The 21,489-nt window shown below is 30.8% G+C and overlaps 1 protein-coding gene across 1 annotated transcript; it reads left to right on the forward strand.

The window, feature by feature from the left end:
* Positions 1 to 15,630: 15,630 nt before the first annotated feature.
* LOC106050866 (uncharacterized) lies at positions 15,631 to 20,198 on the forward strand. The gene is made up of 3 exons (XM_056026457.1): positions 15,631 to 15,762; positions 18,413 to 18,534; positions 18,933 to 20,198. The coding sequence occupies exons 1-3, from the start codon at positions 15,631 to 15,633 to the stop codon at positions 20,080 to 20,082; spliced, it is 1,404 nt and encodes a 467-aa protein (XP_055882432.1). The 3' UTR covers positions 20,083 to 20,198.
* The last annotated feature ends 1,291 nt before the right edge of the window (positions 20,199 to 21,489 follow it).

Raw genomic sequence — 21,489 nt, forward strand, 5'->3', positions numbered from 1 at the left:
GGGCTTTAATAACTAGATATAATGGTAGCATTAGATGTGCCTACATTCTATAATTTTAGACTCAAGGCAAAGATATTGTTAGATACTAGAACTAAGTTCTAGAGCTACTAGACCTTGTCAGTAGTTTAAATCTAGATTGATAATTAGATGTACACTTTGATGTAGATCTAGATTAGTTCTCTATAGATATATGTCTAGTAGAAATTTAGAACTAAGTTCTAGAGCTACTAGACCTTGCCAGTAGTCTAAATCTAGATTGATAATTAGATGTACACTTAGATGCAGATCTAGATTAGTTCTCTATAGATATATGTCTAGTCAACAAAACGGTGTCATCGGCGGACATCATAGGTGTCATAATTAAGGTGTTGATTCTGATGATTATATAAGGCACTCCCTTAGTAGTTGTAAAGAGAGAGAGAGAAAGAGACAAAGAGAGAGAGAGAGAGAGAAAAAGAGACAAACAGAGAGAGAGAGAAAGAGAGAGAGAGAGAGAGAGTGAGACAGATCGGTTGATCCGGATTTTTAAGAAAAAAAAAGGTTATCTCTATGTAATTGTTTGAAATCGTACTTATATCTTACACCACAAATAACTTTCTAGTTAAAACATTACAAAAATATATTTATCATTAATTTTATGTTCAGCTAAACAGTGTGACGTTTCAATGAACTGCTACAACATCTCGGTTCATGTCATTACTCCAAGGTCTAGCCCAGTCCTACCACTTCTAGTTCTTCTAGTTCTTATCATCGATGGGCTTATGACACCTATGATGTCCGCCGATGAAATCATCTTGTTTACTTATCTATAACAAATAACTCAAATGACCGTCTCAGTGGGTACGCAGTGGTGAAAGATGTTATTGTTTACTCTAAATGGTGCCGTGGCATAGATAAATATTCAAGTTTGGAGTATTTGTTTAGTTTTTTTTTTAAATAGCAAGCTAGTCCCACCTTCCCCACCCCCCCCCAAAAAAAAAAGAAAAAAAAAGATAACAAAACCAAAAAAAAAATAGTCAGGGGCATTCTATACTAATGTGTAGTCACAATGGTCAACATAGTAAATATTAAAAGTGTCACTGTAGACACCGCCGCACGGCGGAAAGTTTTAAAAACAGTGTAAGGGAGTGCCTTATATAATCATCAGAATCAACACAATAAATTATGACACCTATGATGTCCGCCGATGACACCGTCTTGTTGACTTAACTATAACAAAGACCTCTAATGGCCGTCGCAGTGGACAGTTTTTGCGTAGAAAGCTATTGTTCAACCTCGGATGCTGCTGTGGCTTATATCAACAAACTCGAAAGTTTACAATCATGTCTAAAGTATTTGTTTCTTTAAGATCTCAACATACATACATAGTTAATTTTATTATATGGAGATACGCATTCTCTGTATTTGTTGTATATATGTTTCTTAAGATTTAGATGCTAGATAAGCACGAAAATAGTCAAACAGAATTAAAATATATTTATTGACAACATCAGTTTTTAAGAATACTTTGAAAATGAATTTCATTATAAATATTCGAATAGTTTCACTGTCCTTTTCTCTTTTATTCCCTTTTCTTCTCTATATCTCTTTCTTTCTCATCCTCTCTTCCTCTTTCTCTATTTCTCCTTTCTGTTGGTTAATTTCGTGATCACATAAACTTTGACCTTTGAAATAAGACTATTTTATTTCAGATATTATTTGGCGTGTAGGCGATTGTCAAGACATATATAGATGTAGTCTATTTAAAACATTTATTTCACATTTTTATACATGTACTGTAATTGAAAATTAAAAGATAAGGCTTTATATTTTATTGAGCTAAAAATGAATCGATGATTAGTTTTTTTTTTAAATAAATTATCTTTTTTTAAGAATTTTGTTTAGCGGTCCGCATTAAAAGAAAAGCCACTATTATGTTTGTGCACAATGTCCCTCTCTCCGATTGTCTGTCTGTCACATTTAGATCTCAAGAACTATGACTAGAAGAGTAATGAAAAATGTTTTTGTATTTGTGTGTAAAGGGGTGAAGGATATAAGTTAGTTTTTTTTTTTTTTTTTAACTTTAAATTTATATTAAATAATCTGGTTTAGATTAGAAATAAAGCGTAACATTTTACTTTTTCTTATTTACTACTAGGGGTGCACCGGATAGTCGCTCCGGCTCCGGCTTCTGCCTAATATCCGGCGTTTTTTACTATCCGGTGCTATTCGGCTACGGTCGGATATCACTACCGGATAGTAAACCGGATAGTAAAAAATACACCTATTTAATATGAATAAAGTGGACCTCGTTCCATTAATGTCTGTTGTAGAATGTATTAATGTTTATATTAAAACAAAATAATGTGCTTAAAAATAGAGCCTTTATGAATATGCACCAAACATCGTTTATTATAAAGACAAGGCGTGTTAATAACTTAATAACTAAATAGAAATGAAACTTTACATCGTTAATGCGCTTTACATACAGAGCTGCAATGGCTGGCACTTTTTTCAATTTGTCTTGACCTTTGAGTAGGTTAGTTAACATGTTAAAATGCTACATTCCTTGACTACGTCAAGCTGACCAGACGTCTGTCTAGCTGTGCGGGTATATCTCCAGAGGTAGAGTGGAACAACTCCCACCCTTTTTATTTGTTTAGTCCATCACATTGAGTTTTTTTTATAGGTAGGTGACCCAAGGTAAATACGATGGACGTAGGTTTAATGTCAGTGTATTGACACTCTCTAAAGGTCACACCCTTAGAGGGAACTAAGTTTGTTTACTTAGTAGTTAATCTTTATTAGGGGGGCTGGACTACAAGAGCCACACCTCTCAGCTAACTAGGTATATTTCCAGATGAACAACTCCATCCCCCTTTTATTTGTTTCGTTCATCACAATGAGTTCATTGTTTGACAGGTGACCCCAAGTCAGATACGATGGACGTAAGCACTCTCTAGAGGTCACACGAGGGAACTATGTTTGTTTACTTAGTAGTTAATCTTAATTGGGGGAGGGGGTTGACTGGACTTCAAGCTAAACATCTACACGGGTATCCGGACAAAGAAATTGCTTATTTGGAGAAACATCTTAATCACGTGGTTGGGCTAGAGGCCACACCTTTTCAAGTATGCCGAGTTACTTGAAATATAAAACTCAATTATTAAGCTGGACTAAAGATCAAACGCATCTAAACGAGTGACCTTTAGCTACACAGAACACAAATCGCGAGATTATATAGCCCAGTAAGCCAGTAACTAATTATTTTGTAGAAGACACGACCAGGGCTATTTTTAAATGGAGAGCTAAACACCCCCTACTCTTTATTTTATTTCTTTGGTCCTTGACACCCAATTTATTGATAGACATTGACCATTTATAAGCCAGAATGAAAAAAACACAATGTGCTAACAAAGGGTATTATACTATTACTACAAACATTTTAAATATTTTTTTACGTGGTGACTTCGGTGTGGACAATCATTCATGTGTCATTTGTTGCTTGTGACGTATTTGCGTGCTCTATGATTGGCTAAGCAAAACCTAGCGCGCGGTGGGGACAGCGACGGTCACTAGTGGGCGGAGTCTATTACAGAATCCAAGTCTATATAAGTTTGAGGTTGTGACTCTAGATCTGTTCAGTTCAATCTGAGTGTCTCACAGCGTTCTCATTGCTTTTTATAATATAAGTGTTTTTTAGGATTTCCAATAAGTGTTCTAATTGTTATAGACAAGTATTCATTAAGGTGTCTCTGTTTCGTGTAAAGTTTGGAAGTGTGGTTTTTTCTGAATTATTTGTGACTGTTTACAAAGATGGCTACAGTTACACCAACAAAAAGAAATTTTTATGTTGTCATCACCAGTCCTATTTCACCTCCAGAAAAAACTTCTAAACGCACAAGTGATGAACATTATGACACATCTTCCAAAAGACATTGCCTAGAGGTAAGTTTTGTTTTTTTTTCTTTGTGATTTATATCTATTTTTGCAGTAAAACTAACTTGCTTCTAGTTAGCAATGTTAGGACCAAAGCATTATGTGTATTTTCTAAGCTATATAAAATTCTAGAGCTATGTATCTATACAATAGTCTAGTTAGAGTTCTTGAATCTTGATACTAAAATGCAAAATAAGGAACGTTTGTTGTAATTGAACAATTGTCTACATGTTCACAAAAAAGAAAGAACAACACTCTTTTCATGTGATCTAGATATAGAGCTTTCTATAAACAATATTTTAGCCAACAAAATTCTGTCAGTTCTTTAAAATACACACAACTTTTAATCTATATGCGATAATACTATCTTTATTGCTTTTCTCTCATCTATCTCCTTATCTTTTATATTTTATTTAGATAATGCATCTTAACCAAATAATATCTTTAAACACATCACTTGTCTAATATTTTATAAATATTCTCATGAAGCTGTCTATATATATATATATATGGTATATCTTTTTGTACGTTAAAAATTCAAACTTTAATTTATGAGTCTCTCTACCTATTTGTGACTCCATCTATACCGTAACATTATTAACTAACTATCACAAAGTGGAGTAAAAATGTTTGGTTTTTATTTGTAACCCTTTTAATTGGATTGCAAACGTTAATATTAGTTTTTAACTAATAGCAACTTCTACACAAAGCAAGAAAACGTTTTACATATAAATATGTTTGAGATGAAGCATATAATAATAATATAATTAGCATGTGTTCTTTTAAGCATTTATCAAGCTATCACTCTCATTTAATATTTGTCTTTAATTTTTTTCTATCAGTTTGTTATTTAAATTTTAAAATTATAGCGTATACAATTACCAATTCAATATTTTTATTTTAAATTTATATAAAAAAACGATTTCTCTTACCATCCATGAATTCTATATATATTTAACGAATTATCTGTTTATTAGTAAATATTGACAATAACTATCTATATAGCCTATGCAATTATTCAATTATAAAAATATGTAACCATTTATGCAGCCATTATTGTGTTCAGCAAGGTTTCCATCTATTTATCAAAAAATATAAAAATGAAATACAGATGAATAAAAAAGTTGAATGGAGTTTGTAAAACTTTCCCATCTAGTAGAGTCTAAATAATTATGTAGTCCAATTCAAATTCAAAAGCAGTCTAGTTTATTTTTTTATTTGAAAATGTCAAGCGAGATTAAAACATTAATGGTGACATTAATCCAAGAAAGTAACATACAAACAAGTATTTGTTCCAATAAAAAAGCAAGTACTAAACAAGAGCTTTGTGGTCTAAGAATTCTCTGAAGTTACATTCAATAACGACGCATTTTATTCTAGTGGTTTTGATACAAGGACGTTTTTCTTTTAAAAGATGTTTTACAGAATTTCCTGATTCAAAATATAAATCTGGCAGATTTCAAAAAAAATATTTTGACAACATAGTTTCGTCATTGGTAGACCTTTGAATTCAACTTTGAATCTGATTTCGCATCATGAGAGATATGAGTGGATCTGGAACATTGAACCAATCAGAACCTGAAGGATACTGGAACAATCGGTAATGAATGAGACGCAAATCTTTCTGTGTCCTACAAGTTTTGTGCTGACCATTTTTTTTTTAAATTTTGTTTTTATGCGCTGAAAGTTATAAAAAGTTTTTACATAAATCATATCTATCTATCTATCTATCTATCAATCTATCTATCTATCTATCTATCTATCTATCTATCTATCTATCTATCTATCTATCTATCTATCTATCTATCTATCTATCTATCTATCTATCTATCTATCTATCTATCTATCTATCTTTCTATCTATCTATCTATCAATCTATCAATCTATAAATCTATCTATCTATCTATCAATCTATCTATCTATCTATCTATCTATCTATCTATCTATCTATCTATCTATCTATCTATCTATCTATCTATCTATCTATCTATCTATCTATCTATCTATCTATCTATCTATCTATCTATCTATCTATCTATCTATCTATCTATCTATCTATCTATCTATCTATCTATATCTATCTATCTATCTATCTATCTATCTATCTATCTATCTATCTATCTATCTATCTATCTATCTATCTATCTATCTATCTATCTATCTATCTATCTATCTATCTATCTACCTACATACCTACATACCTACCTACCTACCTACCTTCCTACCTACCTACCTTTCTTTCTATCTATTTATCTATTTATCTATCGATCTATCTATCTTTCTATCTATCTATCTACCTATCAATCTATCTATCTATCTATCTATCTATCTATCTATCTATCTATCTATCTATCTATCTATCTATCTATCTATCTATCTATCTATCTATCTATCTATCTATCTATCTATCTATCTATCTATCTATCTATCTATCTATCTATCTATCTATCTATCTATCTATCTATCTATCTATCTATCTATCTATCTATCTATCTATCTATCTATCTATCTATCTATCTATCTATCTATCTATCTATCTATCTATCTATCTATCTATCTATCTATCTATCTATCTATCTATCTATTTATCTATCTATCTATCTTTTTTTTTATAAATAAATGTCAGTTTTTCTGTCTTTTAAATTGTACTACTAAATTGTTCATGAAATAGTTACATCACTCGAAATAGGCAATATGAAATAAAATATTATAGTTAATATATTCTATAAAAATAACTATAAATATTATTAATAATGTGAATGAATAAATTTTTAAAAAATATTTTTTTTTTCTCAAATAAACAATGTTTCTAATGTTTAATACATGCAGACAAAAAAAATGTTAATCTTGTGTATTCCAAAAACATAAAAATATTTTATTAGGAACATGAATAAGTAGGAATTTATTTACCATTACTTTTATTTCATCTTTCCTAATATTAAGCATGTCGTTTTGTTTTTATTTGTTAAATACCTTAAAATCTAAAAATAATAATTATTTCTCTTCATTTATAAGATATCATTAAATTGTTTGTTAAATTTTAATTAAAAAAATTCTACTTTTAAAAAGTGCTATATATTTTTGCATTTATTTTCCATTTTAGAATTCATATGGTCACCTCCATGCAGCTTGCAGTTCTAATACTCCAAAGACAACCACATATCAACAGCCACATTTCCAGAGAAATCTTTGGCCAGGATCCTCTGATGTCCATAACAACTTCAGGTATATATTATTTGTAATTATTTTTCTTTTCAGAAACTAGTTATAAGACTTCTTTTGAACGGTTAGATGATATTAATATATGGTCAGAATAATAGCCTACTTTGTAATCGCAGTTTGCTCCTTAAAATTTGTAAATACATTATTTGTTTCAAACGTCCGTAGAGTTTTGAATTTCAACATACCTTATACTCTTTGAAATGTATAATTGTCCATCGCAAATTAAAAAAAAAGCTAGCCTTAATACTTGTCTCGAGTTACAAAAAATGATTAAATCTCAATTTTAAATGTCTGTGTATATAGAAATATGGTTTTGTTTTAAAACATTAATTGCATTATTTATTTTATAAAAAAAGTTTTTATTACATACATTAACATGTAATATTTTTGTATTTTACAGCTCAATGCTGGACACACATGGAGTGCAAAGAAGTCATATGATGTCAATTCCTCCTAGACACTCAGATTTCTCACAAGAGATTTCAGTGCCCTTTACACAGGCACCTTTAACGCAAGAAATGTCAGTGTCTCATAGAAACAGACAATTTTCACAACAAATGTCAATAGCTCCTGTAGAGTCATCTATTTTAAAAAAAGCAATTGTTTCACAGCAAATGTCTGTATCTGTACAGGACAACTTTTCACCACCAATGCCAGGTCCTCTTTTCAACAGGTCTTGGCCATATTTGCAAGAAAACGTTGCACAACAGATATCAATGCAACCTGTAAAGACAAACGCTGGAAATCAGCTGTCAGTACCCAGGGTACAGCCAAACTATTCACATCAATCGAGTCTCATTTCACAACAGAAAAAGATTCTTTCTGCAAAGAGGACAAAATCTTCAAAACAGAAAAGTGTTGAGTTATCAAAACATAAAGATGTTTTTCCTCAAGAGATTGTAATTCCAACCGAAGTAGAACATGACAAGGTCTCTAAGAATATTCCATGCCTTGACATGATATCGAAAAACATTCCCCAAGCATACTTTGACCAGAATGATGAGTCTTTAAAGGCTCAAGAAACTCAACAAATACAACCTGACGCAAACATTTCACAAATGTTATCAGAGACTCTGAAACATGGTAATCTTCATGAAGTGATACACATTGAGGAAAGTTCACTCATAGACACCTCTCTTCTAGAATGGGGAATTGAAGAGTTTAATATAGACCTTGCTTCTGAACTTGAACAATGGTGTCAAAACACCCGTCATGGCATAATTAATGATCAGAAGGAATCATTCCATCAACAGAATAAATGGGATCAAACTAAAGACACTCATAGTAGCTCAAGCATTCCACAGACTGTAGAGTGCCAGTTGTTTAAAGGTTCAATAAATGAAGACTACACAGTGTCACGGCCTGACTCACAACAGATTAATGTTCTAGAGTTTGACCAAATTTCTTCTCCTTTTGACCGCGATATGCCAAAATCTAATGCATGTAAAAATAACAATGATAGTGCCTACTGTAGCACTTCTCCATCCATCAATTCCAATGAAGACATTGATTGGGAGGAACTGTATGATACCATTCTGTCTCTAAATTGACATAGTTCAAATTAAAATAGATAAACAAAATGATCAATAGTCCAAATTGTGTATGTGTAAATAATCCTTTAGGCCCAATAGAATTTATAAATTGTATGAAGTCGTATGCATACAATGTTTACTGATGATATTTAAAAGACATTTTAAACTTTCATATTTTTAAATAAATCAGTAAATTTTTAATTTCTTTTCAAATTTTTTGGATTAGTATACAATTTTAAAAAAAAATAAACATAATACCTATTATTTCAATGCTTTAGTTGAGATTCTTGTAATTTTTTTTTTATTTTTAAATGTTTTTATGATGCAAATATGTTTTCTTGAAAACTCGTCATTATAAATGTAAAGTTTTAATATTTTTGAATGTATAAAAGACAAAGTGATATGTAATTTTTTGATATAGTTAAATCTGTAAAAGAGAAAGTTACTTAGCTTGTGATTTGTTGTTAACTTCTACAATACAACCCTATACAAATGTTTGCCAATGTAAGGTAATAAAATGTCAATATTTTTGTTTTTATTAAATAAATTATATGGTATTCAATAATAAAACTCTTTGTGTTATCTAAAAAATTGTTTGAATTTTTATTGTGTTTGTTTTGTTTTCATTGTGTTTGTTTTTCAACTTAATTAATCTAGATTACCCGACACTAAATTGTTGTTCTTTACAAAAAAATTAAATTAATTCAACAACTGGACGGCGGTCCTTTTTAAAAACATTTTACTAATATATGCAAATATTTTTAATAGATAAATTATCCAATAATCCATTAAAATAAGATTTTTAAAATTAATTGTATATTATTGGAGGAAATAAACTAGCAATAATAATAAGTATATTATAAAAATTATTATATATTTAAAATATTACTTGTTATGGAAATATTTAATTTTTGGATCCTGCAATTATGTTTGTTCTAGCGATATATATATTTTAAAGTATTATAATTTGTTTTTATTTTGTGAAAGTCATTTACTTTTATTTTGATAAAGGTTTATTTATTAGATGTTGGTTTCTTAAAAAATTACAAACACAAATAACAATAATACTTTTACAAAAAGATTTGAATGTTTTATTTCGTGGAAAAACAAAAAAAAAACTGGTTGGGACTTCATCACAAAACGCAACCATTAATCATTATAACAAGTGAAGTCATGTACCATACATATTAAAAAACGCCATACATATTCAATAGCACTGCTTAATTAGATAATTTGCTTTTATAAGTCTTCTTTCTATTTCTATTTTAGTTTTATTCACCGCCCCGGCGCAAATCCTATTTTTCACAAATCCCCTTCCCCTCCCACCCCAAACATTTTTTTTTCAATCATAGACAAAATTTCTTATCAATGGAACGTGAAACCTATGATGTCTGCCGATGACACCGGTTTGTTGACTTAACTATAACAATGACTCTAATGAAAATCGTGGTGTACAAACGGCGCTGTAGCAAGCTATTGGTTTACCACAAAAGACGCCATTGCCGACATTTCTTTAAACGAGTATTATTACGGTATTGTTAACTACAGTCTACAGTGGTATTCGAAACCAGGACCCCAAGTTTAGTAACCAAGTGCTTAACTACTTAATTACCACCCTCTCTTAAAAAAATACTTTTTACAAAATTGTGTCCTTTCTATCTAACGTCACTCAAAAAAATCATTAAATATCACTGATGTTATCTTTATGAACGTTCATTATGATAAACTAGGTCCTGAGTTATTTAGAAACTCTCCGAACTACCCAATGAGAAAAATTTTCCACTTCTCTTTTTTGTCATTAATTTGGGAAACACTTACACTCTATATCAAACTTATATTTAATAACAATACATATTAAAACAAGGTTACAAAGACAGTCTGTGTGAAAACAAAAACTCAAAATCAAAAAGTGGGCCAGTCAGGAAAGTTAAAAGGCAGTTTTCAATATTTTCAGAAAGTATATCAGAATGAAATTCTTTCAGAAGTGGTCCAGCTAGGCAGGTTAAATGGCAGGTTTCTTTATTTTTAGAACGAATATCAGAATAAAATTCTTGCAAATGCAAATAACAGAAGAATGGAGAAAGAAGTTTAACAGATCTTGTGTGTTGCCTTATAGATCAAGGAGACCAAGGGATAAATGAAATTGAATTTAAAGATAGATATAAACCTGGCCTATCTGATGTCTTATAATGAGTATCTACTTGATCTAATGGTTTTGTAAAGGTAAATCATTTATTCAAAGCCTCAAGAAAAAGAATTTTTCTTTAAAAAAAATTAGTGTTACATTCTAGAATAGTCGCACTGCAGTTAGCGTAATATTATGAAAAACTACTTATAAATTGGTGTTTAATATTTCTTCTTTTTATATGCATACTAATTAGAATTTATTTCTTTAAAAAAAGAACAATTTAAAAATGTGTTTAAAAAATTATAAAACGGTAAAATAATCAACTCCCTTTAAATAGCCTCCTGTGTTTGTTATTATTTAATAGTGAATAGTTGTAAAAATGATGTATTTTTTAAATAAAAAATACTGTTTACATAATTGATAGTTTACGAGATCTAAACGGGAAGGACGGACAGACAGACCACACAAAAGTAATAGTATCTTTTCCTTTTCAGAGACACCTAAAAAAAAAAATACAGTCCCACCACTACTATTTCTTATCATCGATGGGATTATGACACCTATGATGTCCGCCGATGAAATTATTTTGTTTACTTAACTAAACAATAAACTCAAATCTACGTCTCAGTGCGTACGCAGTGGTGTAGCACGCTATTGTTTCACTCTAAATAGTGCCGTGATAACACCTTTGATGTCCGCCGATGACACCGTTTTGTTGACTTAAGTATAACAAAGACCTCTAATGGCCGTCGCAGTGGACAGTTTTTTTGTGTATTTAGTTATTGTTTACCTCGCAAGCTACAGAGACTACTATTTCTTATCTTCAATGGGGTTTTGACACCTATGATGTCAGCCGATGAAATCATCTTGTTGACTTAACTATAACAATAAACTCAAATGAACGTCTCGTGGGTATGCAGTGGTTAGCACGCTATTGTTTCATTATAAAAAGTGCCGTGGCTTAGATAAATAATCAAGTTTTGAGTATTTGTTTAGGTTTTTTTTTTTAATAACAAGCTAGTTCCTCCTCTCCCCCCCCCCTCCACCCAAAAAAAAAAAAAAAAAAAACTAAAAAAGAAATATTCAGGTGCTTTCTATACTAATGTGTAGTCACCGTGGTCAACAGAGTATAATATCAAAAGTGTCACTGCAAACACCGCCGCACGGCGGCAAGCTTTAAAGACAGTGTAAGGGAGTGTCTTATATAATCATCAGAATCATTACAAGCAGAATAAAATAAATTAAAGTCCAGATATTTTTACCAATAAATTATGACACCTATGATGTTTGCCGATGACACCGTCTTATTGACTTAACTATAACAAAGACCTGTAATGGCCTTCGCAGTGGACAAAATCAGTTGCAAAACAGCTTACTAGTTTTATGTAAATAAGAAACAATACAATAGAATACAATAATTAATGTCATACCTGTCCCTTAGTTAGCTAAATTTGTATTACTATTTTTTGTAATTTAAAATTAGTATGATTACGCATTTTTTACTTTTTCCTGATGCTTGACATTTTTTTGAGATACAAGTTTATTACAATCGGGTAGAAGTTTGTTTGCAAATGACACTATCATCACGGACGACAAATTTTGATCAGATAATCTAGAACCGTGAGGTGATTTGTAGCTTTCATTATAGAAAAGAACTGCTCACAGAGATCAGTGCTTGCAAAAAATAGCTAGAATTCTGGCTGCAAATTTCCGCAATTCAACGTACCGTTTAGGTAAAAAACTAAATTTTGGCGCAGCAACTTCTTTATAGTTTACTTTCAACAAAGAATCTAACTGCTATTCTATCTTCTCTAGTTGCACATTACCAGCAGAATTTTCAGAAGCAAATGAAAATGGAGATAAAAACAAAAAGTCTTGTTCGTATCAAACAAAGTCATGAAAACAGCCAGTGGAAGCATCAATTAACGATTCCAGGTGTAAGACATATTTACCAAATGTTGTAGCCGTATTTAATATGTTTAGTTCCTGACACGTTAAGAAGTGAACAAGATTTTCTCTTCATATTTGGTTTATCCACAGTCGTAATTTTGCTTGAAAGCACTTCGCATAATCACACGCAGTTGTGACAATTTAGTCTTTACTTTGAAGTTTCAAATTCAAGTCTTGCAACAGGTTCACCTTTCATGTTCAGAAACAATAGAATTTCTTCACGCAGTTCAACAAATCTCTTCAATTCTTTATGACAGGAGAGCCAGCAAATTTCGTGTCCAATGTCATTCAGAAACATTGAAAATTAGCGATAATTTAAGCCACAGGCACGAATAAAATTGATAGTGACTGAAACCAGTCTTATGACATGTTTGAATTGTAATTGCTTTGTGCGTTATGTTTCTTGGTGAATGATGCACTGAAAATAAGCAAATTTAAAATTAGCATTAGTTTCTCCTATATTTGCAAGTAGCTTTACATCAAAATCATTTCATAATGGTTAGTGTGCAAACCGTTGTTAGACTAGCTAGCTTTAACAAAGATAAATTGTACTGCAATATCACCTGTTATTTCTCAAAAACATCCTCGCTTGTTGTGGCGTTATGCATAGAACAAGTAGCTAATCATGTATCTCGTAATTCCTATCACAGGTCCTTATGAATATAGCCAACTGTGATACACCCGTTACATCAGTTGACTCATCGAAAGCCAATGAAAATAAGTCAAAATCTATTTTGTTCTTTAATTGTTAACGCAAGCTGATTGACATGTGATTAATTTTATCTGCCACAGTGTTCCTAGTTAACGCTATTTTTTGAATACTTTCACCTTTTCTGGACAAATTACTTCGGCTTTAACGATGCACTCCTTCATAAAATCCCTTTCACTAAATGATTTGCTATGGCTTGCAATTAAGTTTGACAATATGTAGCTTGCTTTCACTGCAGACTCAATCTCAATGCTCAGTTTAACAAATACTATTTTTCAATTCAAGTAGCTTGTCATCTTTTATTTTCCAGCGTAATAGTTTAACATTATTTTGATAATTTTTTAGGTGGACAAGTGGGCCGCATGCAAGGTTGTCGCGGGCCGCATGCGGCCCTCGAACGCCGTGTTTGACATGCCTGCTCTAAAGAGTTTGTATTTTCGACCAAAATGTAAATGGATTGGCTTTTAAAACAATGAGCAAAGAGTTTCAATCTTCAATGGAATATTGATTTTCGAGATTTTTATAGGGTCCATCCTATTTAAATGCTTTACATTATTTGAAAGAATACTAGAAAAATATCGTAAATCGGATACTTTTCAATATCTTAAGCATCTCAGCTGAATAGACCTTACTGTCTTGTTTTAAATATCAATACCTCTCAGCATGGAAAAGCTACACAAGTACCTTGGTGTCCAGTGAATGCGGCTGAAATAATAGCTAATATAGCTCCACTAACCCTTAGGAGGGAAAGGTCAGTACTGACCTGCTATGAGCGGTATAAAAGGCTGGATGAATACCTCCCAGCTAGAAAACTCGGCGAGGGACATTTGAGGGCAACACACATTGTTGTGGTCACTGACTCAAAATCTGTATTACATGCTTTGCAAAGCCCCGGACCATGGCCCACCAATATCAACACTGTCATCATGGCTTCACATAACATCAAACAACGCTATGGCACCCCTGTAATAATGCAGTGGGTACCGAGTTACATAGTTGTGACTGGCAACACAATCGCAGACTCTTTGGCCCACCAGGGAGGGCAAATTCCACCCACTGATCAGGCTGTAAGCTTTCATCAAGACCTGGATATTATACAAAAAACAGAAATGGAAAAGTGGTTTGAGTGCTGGGACAAGTCCCAAAAAGCCCGTGGAGTCTGGGAGCGCATGAGGCGCCCTGACCGTGGTGGAGGCTGTCCAGGCCTGAGCAAGCTATTATAGCACAGTGCAGGACAGGCCACTGTCCTGTTGGCTCATATTTCTCGCGGCTATGGCCAAATTTTGATTCACGGTGCCCTCGCTGCGGGGAAGAAGAGGAAACCGTGGCTCATATTCTGTTTGACTGCCCCAGACTTGCTGATCTCCGTCTCGACAGGTCTGGGAAACCCAAAATTCTCGACCTGTATGGCGACATTCATGCACTACGCAAGACAGCAGGGTTTCTGTCCAGGGCTTTTGCAAGAGAGGATTTGAGCCTCCTCTCAAGCCCTCACTCTAATGGAGTTTTATGATGATGATGATGATGATGATGATAAACGATAATTTTTACACCAAAAATAAGACCATTTACTACAAAGAAAAAAATAAAATAATTACAACCCCAATTTCTTATTTATAATATCATATATATACATATATATATTAGTGTGTGTGTATGTGTTGTGAAGGGGTAAAAGACATTAGTTTATTATATTTTTTATTACTTTAACTTTATATTAATAATTAAATGGTCTGGACTCTGGTTTAGATTAGAAATAAAGCGTAACATTTTACTTTTTCTTATTTACTACAAACATTTTTTCATTTTTTTTAAAGTGGTCACTTCGGTGTGGACAATCATTCATGTGTCATTTGTTGCTTGTGACGTATTTGCGTGCTCTATGATTGGCTAAGCAAAACCTAGCGCGCGGTGGGGACAGCGACGGTCACTAGTGGGCGGAGTCTATTACAGAATCCAAGTCTATATAAGTTTGAGATTGTGACTCTAGATCTGTTCAGTTCAATCTGAGTATCTCACAGCGTTCTCATTGCTTTTTATAATATAAGTGTTTTTTAGGATTTCCAATAAGTGTTCTGTTTGTTATAGACAAGTATTCATTAAGGTGTCTCTGTTTCGTGTAAAGTTTGGAAGTGTGTTTTTTTCTGAATTATTTGTGACTGTTTACAAAGATGGCTACAGTTACACCAACAAAAAGAAATTTTTATGTTGTCATCACCAGTCCTATTTCACCTCCAGAAAAAACTTCTAAACGCACAAGTGATGAACATTATGACACATCTTCCAAAAGACATTGCCTAGAGGTAAGTTTTGTTTTTTTTTCTTTGTGATTTATATCTATTTTTGCAGTAAAACTAACTTGCTTCTAGTTAGCAATGTTAGGACCAAAGCATTATGTGTATTTTCTAAGCTATATAAAATTCTAGAGCTATGTATCTATATAATAGTCTAGTTAGAGTTCTTGAATCTTGATACTAAAATGCAAAATAAGGAACGTTTGTTGTAATTGAACAATTGTCTACATGTTCACAAAAAAGAAAGAACAACACTCTTTTCATGTGGTCTAGATATAGAGCTTTCTATAAACAATATTTTAGCCAACAAAATTCTGTCAGTTCTTTAAAATACACACAACTTTTAATCTATATGCGATAATACTATCTTTATTGCTTTTCTCTCATCTATCTCCTTATCTTTTATATTTTATTTAGATAATGCATCTTAACCAAATAATATCTTTAAACACATCACTTGTCTAATATTTTATAAATATTCTCATGAAGCTGTCTATATATATATATATGGTATATCTTTTTGTACGTTAAAAATTCAAACTTTAATTTATGAGTCTCTCTACCTATTTGTGACTCCATCTATACCGTAACATTATTAACTAACTATCACAAAGTGGAGTAAAAATGTTTGGTTTTTATTTGTAACCCTTTTAATTGGATTGCAAACGTTAATATTAGTTTTTAACTAATAGCAACTTCTACACAAAGCAAGAAAACGTTTTACATATAAATATGTTTGAGATGTAGCATATAATAATAATATAATTAGCATGTGTTCTTTTAAGTATTTATCAAGCTATCACTCTCACTCTATCACTCTCATTTAATATTTGTCTTTAATTTTTTTTCTATCAGTTTGTTATTTAAATTTTAAAATTATAGCGTATACAATTACCAATTCAATATTTTTATTTTAAATTTATATAAAAACGATTTCTCTTACCATCCATGAATTCTATATATATTTAACGAATTATCTGTTTATTAGTAAATATTGACAATAACTATCTATATAGCCTATGCAATTATTTAATTATAAAAATATGTAACCATTTATGCAGCCATTATTGTGTTCAGCAAGGTTTCCATCTATTTATCAAAAAATATAAAAATGAAATACAGGAGAATAAAAAAGTTGAATGGAGTTTGTAAAACTTTCCCATCTAGTAGAGTCTAAATAATTATGTAGTCCAATTCAAATTCAAAGGCAGTCTAGTTTATTTTTTTATTTGAAAATGTCAAGCGAGATTAAAACATTAATGGTGACATTAATCCAAGAAAGTAACATACAAACAAGTATTTGTTCCAATAAAAAAGCAAGTACTAAACAAGAGCTTTGTGGTCTAAGAATTCTCTGAAGTTACATTCAATAACGACGCATTTTATTCTATTGGTTTTGATACAAGGACGTTTTTCTTTTAAAAGATGTTTTACAGAATTTCCTGATTCAAAATATAAATCTGGCAGATTTCAAAAAAAATATTTTGACAACAAAGTTTCGTCATTGGTAGACCTTTGAATTCAACTTTGAATCTGATTTCGCATCATGAGAGATATGAGTGGATCTGGAACATTGAAGCAATCAGAACCTGGAGGATACTGGAACAATCGGTAATGAATGAGACGCAAATCTTTCTGTGTCCTACAAGTTTTGTGCTGACCATTTTTTTTTAAATTTTGTTTTTATGCGCTGAATGTTATAAAAATTTTTTACATAAATCATATCTATCTATCTATCTATCTATCTATCTATCTATCTATCTATCTATCTATCTATCTATCTATCTATCTATCTATCTATCTATCTATCTATCTATCTATCTATCTATCTATCTATCTATCTATCTATCTATCTATCTATCTATCTATCTATCTATCTATCTATCTATCTATCTATCTATCTATCTATCTATCTATCTATCTATCTATCTATCTATCTATCTATCTATCTATCTATCTATCTATCTATCTATCTATCTATCTATCTATCTATCTATCTATCTATCTATCTATCTATCTATCTATCTATCTATCTGTCTCTCACCCTTCTGTTTTATAAGTATTACACATTTCATAATGATCGTTTATCTATCTATCTATCTATCTATCTATCTATCTATCTATCTATCTATGTATCTATCTATTTATCTATCTATCTTTTTTTTTATAAATAAATGTCAGTTTTTCTGTCTTTTAAATTGTACTACTAAATTGTTCATGAAATAGTTACATCACTCGAAATAGGCAATATGAAATAAAATATTATAGTTAATATATTCTATAAAAATAACTATAAATATTATTAATAATGTGAATGAATAAATTTTAAAAAAATTTTTTTTTTTTTTTCAAATAAACAATGTTTCTAATGTTTAATACATGCAGACAAAAAAAATGTTAATCTTGTGTATTCCAAAAACATAAAAATATTTTATTAGGAACATGAATAAGTAGGAATTTATTTACCATTACTTTTATTTCATCTTTCCTAATATTAAGCATGTCGTTTTGTTTTTATTTGTTAAATACCTTAAAATCTAAAAATAATAATTATTTCTCTTCATTTATAAGATATCATTAAATTGTTTGTTAAATTTTAATTAAAAAAATTCTACTTTTAAAAAGTGCTATATATTTTTGAATTTATTTTCCATTTTAGAATTCATATGGTCACCTCCATGCAGCTTGCAGTTCTAATACTCCAAAGACAACCACATATCAACAGCCACATTTCCAGAGAAATCTTTGGCCAGGATCCTCTGATGTCCATAACAACTTCAGGTATATATTATTTGTAATTATTTTTCTTTTCAGAAACTAGTTATAAGACTTCTTTTGAACGGTTAGATGATATTAATATATGGTCAGAATAATAGCCTACTTTGTAATCGCAGTTTGCTCCTTAAAATTTGTAAATACATTATTTGTTTCAAACGTCCGTAGAGTTTTGAATATTCAACATAACTTATACTCTTTGAAATGTATAATTGTCCATCGCAAATTTTAAAAAAAGCTAGCCTTAATACTTGTCTCGAGTTACAAAAAATGATTAAATCTCAATTTTAAATGTCTGTGTATATAGAAATATGGTTTTGTTTTAAAACATTAATTGCATTATTTATTTTATAAAAAAAGTTTTTATTACATACATTAACATGTAATATTTTTGTATTTTACAGCTCAATGCTGGACACACATGGAGTGCAAAGAAGTCATATGATGTCAATTCCTCCTAGACACTCAGATTTCTCACAAGAGATTTCAGTGCCCTTTACACAGGCACCTTTAACGCAAGAAATGTCAGTGTCTCCTAGAAACAGACAATTTTCACAACAAATGTCAATAGCTCCTGTAGAGTCATCTATTTTAAAAAAAGCAATTGTTTCACAGCAAATGTCTGTATCTGTACAGGACAACTTTTCACCACCAATGCCAGGTCCTCTTTTCAACAGGTCTTGGCCATATTTGCAAGAAAACGTTGCACAACAGATATCAATGCAACCTGTAAAGACAAACGCTGGAAATCAGCTGTCAGTACCCAGGGTACAGCCAAACTATTCACATCAATCGAGTCTCATTTCACAACAGAAAAAGATTCTTTCTGCAAAGAGGACAAAATCTTCAAAACAGAAAAGTGTTGAGTTATCAAAACATAAAGATGTTTTTCCTCAAGAGATTGTAATTCCAACTGAAGTAGAACATGACAAGGTCTCTAAGAATATTTCATGCCTTGACATGATATCGAAAAACATTCCCCAAGCATACTTTGACCAGAATGATGAGTCTTTAAAGGCTCAAGAAACTCAACAAATACAACCTGACGCAAACATTTCACAAATGTTATCAGAGCCTCTGAAACATGGTAATCTTCATGATGTGATACACATTGAGGAAAGTTCACTCATAGACACCTCTCTTCTAGAATGGGGAATTGAAGAGTTTAATATAGACCTTGCTTCTGAACTTGAACAATGGTGTCAAAACACCCGTCATGGCATAATTAATGATCAGAAGGAATCATTCCATCAACAGAATAAATGGGATCAAACTAAAGACACTCATAGTAGCTCAAGCATTCCACAGACTGTAGAGTGCCAGTTGTTTAAAGGTTCAATAAATGAAGACTACACAGTGTCACGGCCTGACTCACAACAGATTAATGTTCTAGAGTTTGACCAAATTTCTTCTCCTTTTGACCGCGATATGCCAAAATCTAATGCATGTAAAAATAACAATGATAGTGCCTACTGTAGCACTTCTCCATCCATCAATTCCAATGAAGACATTGATTGGGAGGAACTGTATGATACCATTCTGTCTCTAAATTGACATAGTTCAAATTAAAATAGATAAACAAAATGATCAATAGTCCAAATTGTGTATGTGTAAATAATCCTTTAGGCCCAATAGAATTTATAAATTGTATGAAGTCGTATGCATGCAATGTTTACTGATGATATTTAAAAGACATTTTAAACTTTCATATTTTTAAATAATTCAGTAAATTTTTAATTTCTTTTCAAATTTTTTGGATTAGTATACCATTTAAAAAAAAATAAACATAATACCTTATATTTCAATGCTTTAGTTAAGATTCTTGTAATTTTTTTTATTTTTAAATGTTTTTATGATGCAAATATGTTTTCTTGAAAACTCGTCATTATAAATGTAAAGTTTTAATATTTTTGAATGTATAAAAGACAAAGTGATATGTAATTTTTTGATATAGTTAAATCTGTAAAAGAGAAAGTTATTTAGCTTGTGATTTGTTGTTAACTTCTACAATACAACCCTATACAAATGTTTGCCAATGTAAGGTAATAAAATGTCAATATTTTTGTTTTTATTAAATAAATTATATGGTATTCAATAATAAAACTCTTTGTGTTATCTAAAAAATTGTTTGAATTTTTATTGTGTTTGTTTTGTTTTCATTGTGTTTGTTTTTCAACTTAATTAATCTAGATTACCCGACACTAAATTGTTGTTCTTTACAAAAAAATTAAATTAATTCAACAACTGGACGGCGGTCCTTTTTAAAAACATTTTACTAATATATGCAAATATTTTTAATAGATAAATTATCCAATTATCCATTAAAATAAGATTTTTAAAATTATTTGTATATTATTGGAGGAAATAAACTAGCAATAATAATAAGTATATTATAAAAATTATTATATATTTAAAATATTATTTGTTATGGAAATATTTATTTTTTGGATCCTGCAATTATGTTTGTTCTAGCGATATATATAGATTTTAAAGTATTATAATTTGTTTTTATTTTGTGAAAGTCATTTAGTTTTATTTTGATAAAGGTTTATTTATTAGATGTTGATTTCTTAAAAAATTACAAACACAAATAACAATAATACTTTTACAAAAAGATTTGAATGTTTTATTTCGTGGAAAAACAAAAAAAAATTGGTTGGGACTTCATCACAAAACGCAACCATTAATCATTATAACAAGTGAAGTCATGTACCATACATATTAAAAAACGCCATACATATTCAATAGCACTGCTTAATTAGATAATTTGCTTTTATAAGTCTTCTTTCTATTTTTATTTTAGTTTTATTCACCGCCCCGGCGCGAATCCTATTTTTCACAAATCCCCTTCCCCTCCCACCCCAAACATTTTTTTTTCAATCATAGACAAAATTTCTTATCAATGGAACGTGACACCTATGATGTCTGCCGATGACACCGGTTTGTTGACTTAACTATAAC

Source organism: Biomphalaria glabrata, chromosome 4 (genome assembly GCF_947242115.1).
Source record: "Biomphalaria glabrata chromosome 4, xgBioGlab47.1, whole genome shotgun sequence".
NCBI lineage: Eukaryota > Metazoa > Mollusca > Gastropoda > Planorbidae > Biomphalaria > Biomphalaria glabrata.

What these genes read in the sequence shown, in the direction of transcription:
- LOC106050866 (XM_056026457.1), top strand. Translation starts at nt 15,631, where the DNA reads ATGGCTACAGTTACACCAACAAAAAGAAATTTTTATGTTGTCATCACC. An exon ending in CCAAAAGACATTGCCTAGAG is followed by an intron (nt 15,763 to 18,412) that starts GTAAGTTTTGTT and finishes TTTCCATTTTAG; the next exon opens with AATTCATATGGTCACCTCCA. An exon ending in GATGTCCATAACAACTTCAG is followed by an intron (nt 18,535 to 18,932) that starts GTATATATTATT and finishes TGTATTTTACAG; the next exon opens with CTCAATGCTGGACACACATG.